General features: G+C 43.8%; 1 protein-coding gene across 8 annotated transcripts in view; it reads left to right on the forward strand.

Moving 5' to 3' along the window:
* Nucleotides 1-8830, forward strand: part of LOC116395604 (probable phospholipid-transporting ATPase IH) — a 31241-nt gene that overhangs the window by 10894 nt on the left and 11517 nt on the right. For 7 of the 8 annotated variants that reach the window (XM_031869610.1, XM_031869611.1, XM_031869613.1 and 4 more), the window contains exons 5-18: nt 114-221; nt 2702-2830; nt 3926-4029; nt 4142-4192; nt 4341-4405; nt 4510-4591; nt 4691-4841; nt 4948-5145; nt 5254-5427; nt 6051-6217; nt 7144-7215; nt 8181-8254; nt 8370-8473; nt 8596-8777. In XM_031869610.1, coding sequence (XP_031725470.1) covers nt 114-221; nt 2702-2830; nt 3926-4029; nt 4142-4192; nt 4341-4405; nt 4510-4591; nt 4691-4841; nt 4948-5145; nt 5254-5427; nt 6051-6217; nt 7144-7215; nt 8181-8254; nt 8370-8473; nt 8596-8777 — 1661 coding nt within the window. The remainder of the gene's footprint in view (nt 1-113; nt 222-2701; nt 2831-3925; nt 4030-4141; nt 4193-4340; nt 4406-4509; nt 4592-4690; nt 4842-4947; nt 5146-5253; nt 5428-6050; nt 6218-7143; nt 7216-8180; nt 8255-8369; nt 8474-8595; nt 8778-8830) is intronic. The other variant, XM_031869615.1, reaches the window with a different exon arrangement.

Below are 8830 nucleotides of genomic sequence, written 5' to 3' on the forward strand. Positions count from 1 at the left end.
CATTGGCTTTCTCTTCCTTTCCCCCTTACGATCTTGTTCTCTATCCCTCTCTCTCTCTCTCTCTCTCTCTCTCTCTCTCTCTCTCTCTTGCTGCTTCCCTCTTGCTCTCTCAGGGCTATGAGGACTGGCTCAGACACAAGGCTGACTGCTCTATAAACGAGTGTCCGGTGGACGTGGTGCAGCAGGGGAAGGTGGTGAGAACACAGAGTCACAAGCTACGGGTAAGAATGGCCTCATTAGAGCAGCGTAGCACCTGAGGCCACAAAGCAACACTACAGTACACTGCTGCATAGCTCTCTTTTTCTATAACTGTCTCTCACCCTCCCCGCTTCTCTTCCTCTCGAACTTTGTTCGCTTTCTCTCTCAGTCTCTCTCTTTTCTTTCCCACCAATTAATTGCCCTGAAACTGAAGTAGAAAGACAGATCTAGTGTCCTCCGGTGCACCAAGCAAGAGTCCCTTGACAAGTGAACAGGACTGATGTATTTCATGAGTTAGGATATTTCTGTCATCATCTGGTGATGTTCTCTTATGTCATTCTGATGCAACAGCAGAACACTCTTTGGTATTGCGCTTCAGTCTCATTCTCGAAAATGTCTTGCTATTTATGGCCGGTAATTTTTTTTTGGTTCAATGTTGTTTGCAACGTTATCGCCTTTTTATATAAAGTAGTTTCTATTGTTACTGATGGTGACTGCCTGTCCCGTGTTGAATTCAAATTGAGCACCCACGCTCAATGGATTTCATTTAACGCAGACATTTGATCATGACTTCAGTGCAACCATGTTTTGTCTGTAAACCAGTGCACGAGTTGCTCTTCTTCTGTTTTATTTTTGACGAAGGACCTAAACATACTGTTTTTCGCAATCTGGGAACTGAGTTATTAATATGCACGAGCAGTTACCGCCTGTAAACACAGGTGTTGCCAAGTCAACTAGGACAAAAGTTATTATATATTCTCGTTATTGTCAACAAAGCCCATGAAAAGCAACAATGCATTTGTGCGCTTCTCAATACTTTATACCCTGTCTGTGTCGGTCCCAAGCATAATTATCCCGTCTGAAGACATACATCTTTAAAAATGTGTTTTTTAAAGAAACAACTGCAGCTTTTACTCAAACAGCAGTAAATAGCATCTTGCTGGGGACTATTTTTGTGCGTTTACGGCAGCAGAGCAGTGCATGTGGGGATGACTCACAACAAACTATAGTGCCTGTGTTCATTGTACTGAGGAAACATGCCACCCTGTGCAGGCTTTAGCTTCACAGACCATTCTTGTTAGTACGGTCAGCTCATCATTGGTTTCGGTCTTTTTATGGGTTTTGTTGACAATGTGTTGCCGTCTTCAAACATCATGTAAAGATTTTATAGCGCAAAACGACGCATGCTAGCAGGGCAAACAATCAAAAGCTAGTGTACACTCAAGCCTCTATAGCTTCATCTAAAACTCACAAGAGTTCACTTACAGTACTCCAAATATTAACCAACCAGAAGTTAGAAATAGTTTGAGGTCACTACTGGTCTATATAAATCATTGTCAGGGTATCTGCAAGTATTCAATTCAATTTACAACATTCTCAAATATTTTGTCTTACTTGTTATAGACGGTAACATTAGCTGTAGGTTTCATTTCATTAGTGATATCGTGTTTTCTAGTTGTGGGTACACTACCAGTTTTCTGTGACTCTTTGACGGGTATGAGTTTTAAAAATATCTTAAATTGCATTCTATGTGGTGGGAAAAGTGTCTTTACAAGTCTTACATTTGGGACCCTGATTCCACAATGGAGATGAATAAGTCCAACGGTGTTACTTTTTTCGCGACACATTGCAGAGTGCTCGGAACAATACAGCAGCAAGAATGGCAGGGGGGGCGATAGAGTAGAGCCAATACCAGGTCCTTTAATATTGTTTTGTTTTATTCAGTGGTCCCGTTCCTGGTAGCAGATGTAGAGGTGAAGATTTCTTTAGAAAGACATGAACCAGTTTCACCGAGCCGGCATATTACTCCGCAGGTATCTGTCTCGCATCATCCCAGCGTAAATGAAAACGGAGGTGTCAGACTACGTAATGTGATTTTTGTAGCTCAGCACCTCCTTTGTAGATGTGTAGATACGACATATCTCAGTCTTGTTTCACCATTGTGTCGGAGGGTATAATTTAGGTGCAGGTACATCTCATTTCTGCTCTCTTGTCGAACATGCAGAGACTGTGTGGGACGTTGAGGGTCAGCTTAGAATAGGGCTTAAAGGTTACAGAGTCTTATAGTTTGCGTCTCCACAGCAGTAGTTTCCGCTGGACGTCACTGGTCCAGAAAGACATTCTACATCAGAAAACAGAAAGTCTCTCGCGCTGTCTTGTTCTGTCTCCCTTTGTCTTGTCTTCCAGCGTTTTCTGTTCCAAGGTTTCTCACCACCACAGATGAAACAGAGAGGATTAGCGTGTGAATTGGGAGCAGGAATAATGATGAATATATTAATCATGCAAAATCAGAGAGCGTGTGTCATGTGTATGGTCACCGTGGAGATAGGATTTATCAGAGCTTAAGCTGCTCTGCAAGCATAATCCGTTATGCAATTTCTCAATCCTTTGAAAAAAAAAAAAAAAAGGAATGGTAAAGGATGAGCAGACGATGCACCGCGGGTCTGTGTGTTTGTCTTTTACAATCCGTGTTTACGTGAAGCTCTCATTTATTATTGCGTAGGTGGGGGACATCGTCGTGGTGAGGGAGGATGAGACTTTCCCCTGTGATCTCATCCTGCTCTCCTCCAGCCGCCATGACGGGACCTGCTACGTCACCACTGCCAGCCTGGACGGGGAGTCCAGTCACAAGGTGCCAGGACTAGTGCAGGATTTTGATTATATATGATTTAATTTATCTTTTAAATGAACCATCTTTGATCCCAAAACGGGGAAGCTTTATTATTTAAAAAAAAAAACCATTTTAAAAGCCTTTAAAATTCCAAAGACATCAAAAGCTTTCAGCTTCACAAATGTGAGAAATCTGTGCTTTTATTTGTCATACAGTTTGTGATAATAGACTGAATATATTTGGTATTAAATTATTAACCAAACAAAACAAGCAATTTGTAAACATCACTTAACAAACAATGCGTTTTTCAGTTTTTTCTGACATCAATCAATCTAGAAAATAATCAGCAGATTAATCACTGCTGAGAATAACTGTTAGTTGCATCTCTATGCTTATCAATCAACACATGAGCACAGACGCACAAATGCATAATGATGTAAGCGCGGCATTTCCCATTTTCACTTGTTCATTGATGTCACTCACACAACCAAACACATGGCTGAGCACACACACACACGCACACAGACACACACACACAGTTGTGTTTTCATCACTTTTGGGGAAATTATATTAACACACATTTATTTCCTGGAGACTTACCATAACCACCACCAGCCTAACCCGTGGCTTAACGTCAACCTAAACCTAACCCTAACCTTACCCTCCCCTTAAACCAAGTCTTCATCCTAAAATGTAACAATTTATACTATGGGGACGTGCATTTTGTCCCCAAAAGCAAGGAGAGTCCCTACAATGTGACTGTGTAATTCGATTTATGTCCTCACAAGATGGGTCAAAAACACCCACGCTCACACACAGCATATGGTGTGCACTCTCCTCATGTATGAGGAGAGTGCTCCACCCACTCTCCTCATACATGCCCCCGGGGGCGACCCCCTGATGTGCTCACCATCCCAGCATGCTGTCCTCCTCATTCTGACCCGGTGGAGCGGTCTGTAACAGCTCACCTCCCCGGCTCGCCCAGTCATTTAGAAAATCAGCTGAACGCCAGACGGAGGAGTCAAATGAACCCGGCTCTCATTAGTGGCTGCGGGTGACATTTTCCTCTGTTGTTGTCTTCTTCTTCATCCCCCTTCCTCCACCTCCCTATCTCAGACCTATTATGCAGTACAAGATACCATGGCCTTTAGAACGGAGCAGGAGGTGGATTCGCTACATGCCACTATTGAATGTGAACAACCACAGCCTGACCTCTACAAGTGAGTGTGACACACGCTCGCTGATGCATCTTTTTACACCGTTTATTATCCACAACCCTCTTTGACGAAGATCCTCCCTGTTGATTGTACTTTGCTGTGACTCTTTTTGCAGATTTGTGGGACGCATCAATATTTACAGCGACAAAGAAGAGCCTGTGGCTAGGTGAGTGTCATTTTATTGTCGGCAGGTACTCTGTAATTCTTGGGTATAGCTTTTATTAACGTGACCAACACTTTTTCTCAATTAATCAAATGTCTTTAATGTTTTTTCTGTAATAAAGACAGCCAAGGCTTCTGTTTCATTCTTGCAGACCACTTGGGGCTGAGAATTTGCTCCTCAGAGGAGCCACACTGAAGAACACACAACGTATTTATGGTAGTAATATGCAGATTCACTGTTCAATGTCGCTTGAATGTTTGAGCTAAGGAAAGGCTGGTGTGGTTATTGGCTTGATGACTCAGTGTTTTCTCTCCCCTCAGCTGTTGCAATCTACACCGGTATGGAGACTAAGATGGCGCTTAATTACCAGTCTAAATCTCAGAAGCGCTCCGCTGTAGAAAAGTACGATTAACGTCCCCACTCCTTCACCTGCGTGATCTAGATTTAAAGTATGATTGGTTCCCGTTTCCTCTTCCTGATCTTTACTCCGCCTCTCTGCAGGTCGATGAATGCCTTTCTGGTCGTGTATCTGTGCATCCTGATCAGTAAAGCGGTGATCAACACCGTTCTGAAATACGCTTGGCAGTGGTCTCCAGACCGAGACGAGCCCTGGTACAACCACAGGACTGAGAACGAGCGCCAGCGCCACGTGGTCAGTTCACCAACCTCGAACTCAAAAACACGATCTTGACACCCAGTCCCAAAATCTCATCTCCCTAAAACTTCACGCCCGTTGTCTGTCTTCCTCCCTCCTTCAGGTGATCCGAGCATTCACAGACTTCCTGGCCTTCATGGTCTTATTTAATTACATCATCCCAGTGTCTATGTACGTGACGGTGGAGATGCAGAAATTCCTCGGCTCTTATTTCATCACCTGGGATGAAGAAATGTTTGATGAAGAGCTGGGGGAGGGAGCTCTGGTCAACACCTCTGACCTGAATGAAGAGCTGGGACAGGTACACGAGCACACACACACACACACTCCGACATTTGCATACAGTATCTGCATTTAAACTATTTGCAGACGTGCTCTTACCCTACCCTTTCTCTTCCTTCCCTCCCAGGTGGAGTACGTGTTTACTGATAAGACAGGCACTCTCACTGAGAACAACATGGAGTTTATTGAATGCTGCGTCGATGGGAACGTCTACGTCCCGCACGCCATCTGCAACGGCCAAATCCTCAGCGCTGCTTCCAGTATAGACATGATCGACTCCTCGCCTGGAGGATACAGGAGAGTAAGTGTGTTTCACAAAGTACACAGGCTTCTAAATCCAGCCTGAACAGACTCATTGTAACTCTACTGTAGAATATAGACGAGAATAAAGACGACTCTTAACATATTTTAGTTGAAAATGAAAGAGATTAACTAACATGTCACGTTTTCAGGCAGGAGAACAAATGTTTGTTTTGCTGATCAACACAGTAGGCATACAGCCTGCGTATTCAGTTCATGACAACTTTGACTTTGTCTTTGTAACCCCTAAGTGTTTGCTGTGTCTTACATGGAGAAAAAAAAGGTCCTCTGGTACACAGAAAACTGATGAGCCTCGCTTTTCTGGCTGTGGCAACAGTAATTAGTTTAGATGTAATAGAAGAAAAATGTGTGTAGTCAGCATGAGCAGCAGAAGCCACCACAGATGACCAGAGAGAGAGAGAGAAGAGCACTCTCTGCCAAAACGTTCAGTGCAGAAGAAAAGAGTTTACGGATGTGCTGCATTATTGCTTTGTAATTCTGGGAAATGTAGTTCAGTTCAGTTCTTACTGGGAAACCAAATGTGTGCTTCTGAAGAAGTCCCGCACCTTTTGAAAAGAACTGAACTGTTGCATTTGTAAAATGAATGTTTGTTTGTGTCTGTAGGAGCACGAGGATCTGTTTTTCCGGGCGCTGTGCCTGTGTCACACGGTGCAGGTGAAGGAGGAGGAGACGGTGGATGGTATCAAGAGGGGCATCCACCAGGGCAAGCCCACCTCCTTCTACATCTCCTCCTCACCGGATGAGGTGGCTTTGGTAGAGGGGATGAAAAGGTAAACACACTAAACATGCCATTTGCAAAATGAATCTGCAGTCCTTCAGTAGTAGGGCAGTGTCCTGCACTCTGCACTCAAATTTGACGTGAACTATGAAAAGTTTAGACTTTGAGCTTCAGTTTGAGGGTGTTTACATTCACACCAGATGAACAGTGTAAGAGAACTGTAGCTATTTATATTCATAGTCTCCCAATATAAGCCGACCAGGATAAATGAAACTTGAAGTGTGTTTGATATTTGGCTGGGAATCCTTTGCTGTAAATCACTTTCTAACGTGTAACACACACGTTAGCAAAATGTGACAAGGAGACAAACAGCATCAGATTGAGGACAGACTGACTTACATGTAGCCAGTCAAGAACGCACCACCGCTTGACAATAAAGGACTCGATAACTGTTTCTGTATGTAACTGGACTTCCTGCATCGCATTTCACCTGAAGCAACGTGCCGACACCGACACCGACCCTTGCGTTGTTTTTAACACGTGTGGCACAAGTGAGTAATGCTGCATAGTTTGTATTGATATTCAGACTTACATGAATCATCTCTATGTCTCTGTCTCTATGTCTCTGTGTCTCTGTCTCTGTCTCTGTGTCTCTGTCTCTCTGTCTCTATGTCTCTGTCTCTATGTCTCTGTCTCTATGTCTCTCTGTCTCTCTGTCTCTMTGTCTCTATGTCTCTATGTCTCTCTGTCTCTATGTCTCTGTCTCTATGTCTCTATGTCTCTGTCTCTSTSTCTCTGTCTCTCTGTCTCTCTGTCTCTATGTCTCTGTCTCTMTGTCTCTRTSTCTCTGTCTCTCTGTCTCTRTSTCTCTGTCTCTCTGTCTCTCTGTCTCTATGTCTCTGTCTCTCTGTCTCTATGTCTCTGTCTCTCTGTCTCTGTCTCTGTCTCTATGTCTCTGTCTCTCTGTCTCTTTGCCAGGCTGGGTTACACCTATCTGAGACTGAAAGACAACTACATGGAGATCCTCAACAAAGACGACGAGATTGAAAGGTTGGTTAGTTAGAGGTCTGTTGTGGTTTCACCACAGGAGATAAAGTAAGAGTAATTGAGTTGATGGAGCTGTGGTCATACATCAGCTACCTGGAGAGAAAGGGCTCTCGGATTGTGTTACATGTTAAACGGAGAGAAAAAAAACAAGAGGGTTGTTTTTAGAAACTGCTCAATCGGATCAAAATGCTCCAGCTGATCTGGAAGAAAGAAAGGCAGCGAGATTCCATTAGAGAGTGGTTTTGTGGAAAGCGTCTAATGTTTTGATCCGTAGGAAGTGCTCATGTAGCCACCCCTCACTCTCTGCAGTGGCCTGTCAATAGTGAGCTATTTTAAGGAAGCAGGGGAGCTGGAGAGAGAGGGGGGGGGTGCATCCAGCAGATGTAAAGACTTTGCAGGGAATGGAAAGGCAAAGGGTTCTACTCTCACACTTGCTGTTTTCAACATTTGTTGGGAATATTTTGGCCTTTTACACAAACTACCAGACTACCCTAAGGTGCACTTAATTCTCAAACCTCAGACCGATATTTTCAGTTTCACTTTATTTGAATTCCAGTTTGCATTTAAAAAAAGTTCAAAGATCATCAACAGAGAAGGAGGGGCATTGCATTAGAAGTGGATGTGTTGATACTGCAAGAGTGACAAAGTAAGTGACCTACTTTTGACATTATAGTATAAGATTACACAAAACAAATGGATAAAACATCAAACGTTGTTGTCCTGCAGATGAATCATGAAGGTGTCTGTTGAAGTCACTATTTACCAAACAGCCACCCTTGGAAAGTCCGATCAAACCCTGGAATAGCTCTTTTGCTTTTGACTCTTTGATATTGCCTTCTTTTTCAAATCATTTTACACTTGTAAAAAAAAAAAGACAATGTACAGTGAGAGCTGAGTGGACTCATTTTAATTCAGTTGCAGAGTTAAGAAAAAGAAACCCCTTCATTGAAAGTCTGTCCCTCCTTCAGATTTGAGCTGCTCCACGTGCTGAACTTTGACTCCGTCAGGAGGCGAATGAGCGTCATAGTCAAGTCAAGCGCAGGTAAGATGTACTCAATGCTATCTTCATGCAGTTTATAAGTCCATGGTCGGACACCAGACTCCTCTTTCAGTTTGTTTGAAAGGTCTTTTTTGTGTGTGCTTTTGTGGCATCTCAGGAGAATGCCTGCTGTTTTGCAAGGGGGCGGACTCATCCATCTTTCCTCGTGTCGTGTCTGGGAAGGTGGAGCAGGTGAAAGCCCGGGTGGAACAGAATGCTGTTGTAAGTGTACAGTTTTGGTGCATTGTGTCAGGCCAGTTTTGGGATAGATATATTTGAACAGTTAAAAGGCATTGATAAATCCATATATGAAGGCCATCCCTCTCTTCTTCACTGTAATGCAGGAGGGGCTGCGGACTCTCTGCGTCGCTTATCGAAAGCTGTCAGAGTCCGAATACCAGGAGGCGTGTCATCACCTGAACGAAGCCAAGCTGGCCCTGCAGGACAGGGAGCAGATGCTGGCGCAGGCCTATGACATCATTGAGAGGGACTTTGTGCTTTTGGGAGCGACGGCAGTGGAGGACAGGTTGGTCGAGAGAGAGAGAGAGAGAGAGAGAGAGAGAGAGAGAGAGAGAGAGA

This window comes from Anarrhichthys ocellatus, unplaced genomic scaffold (genome assembly GCF_004355925.1).
Source record: "Anarrhichthys ocellatus isolate YVR2014 unplaced genomic scaffold, GSC_Weel_1.0 scaffold47, whole genome shotgun sequence".
In the NCBI taxonomy this organism is placed as follows: domain Eukaryota; kingdom Metazoa; phylum Chordata; class Actinopteri; order Perciformes; family Anarhichadidae; genus Anarrhichthys; species Anarrhichthys ocellatus.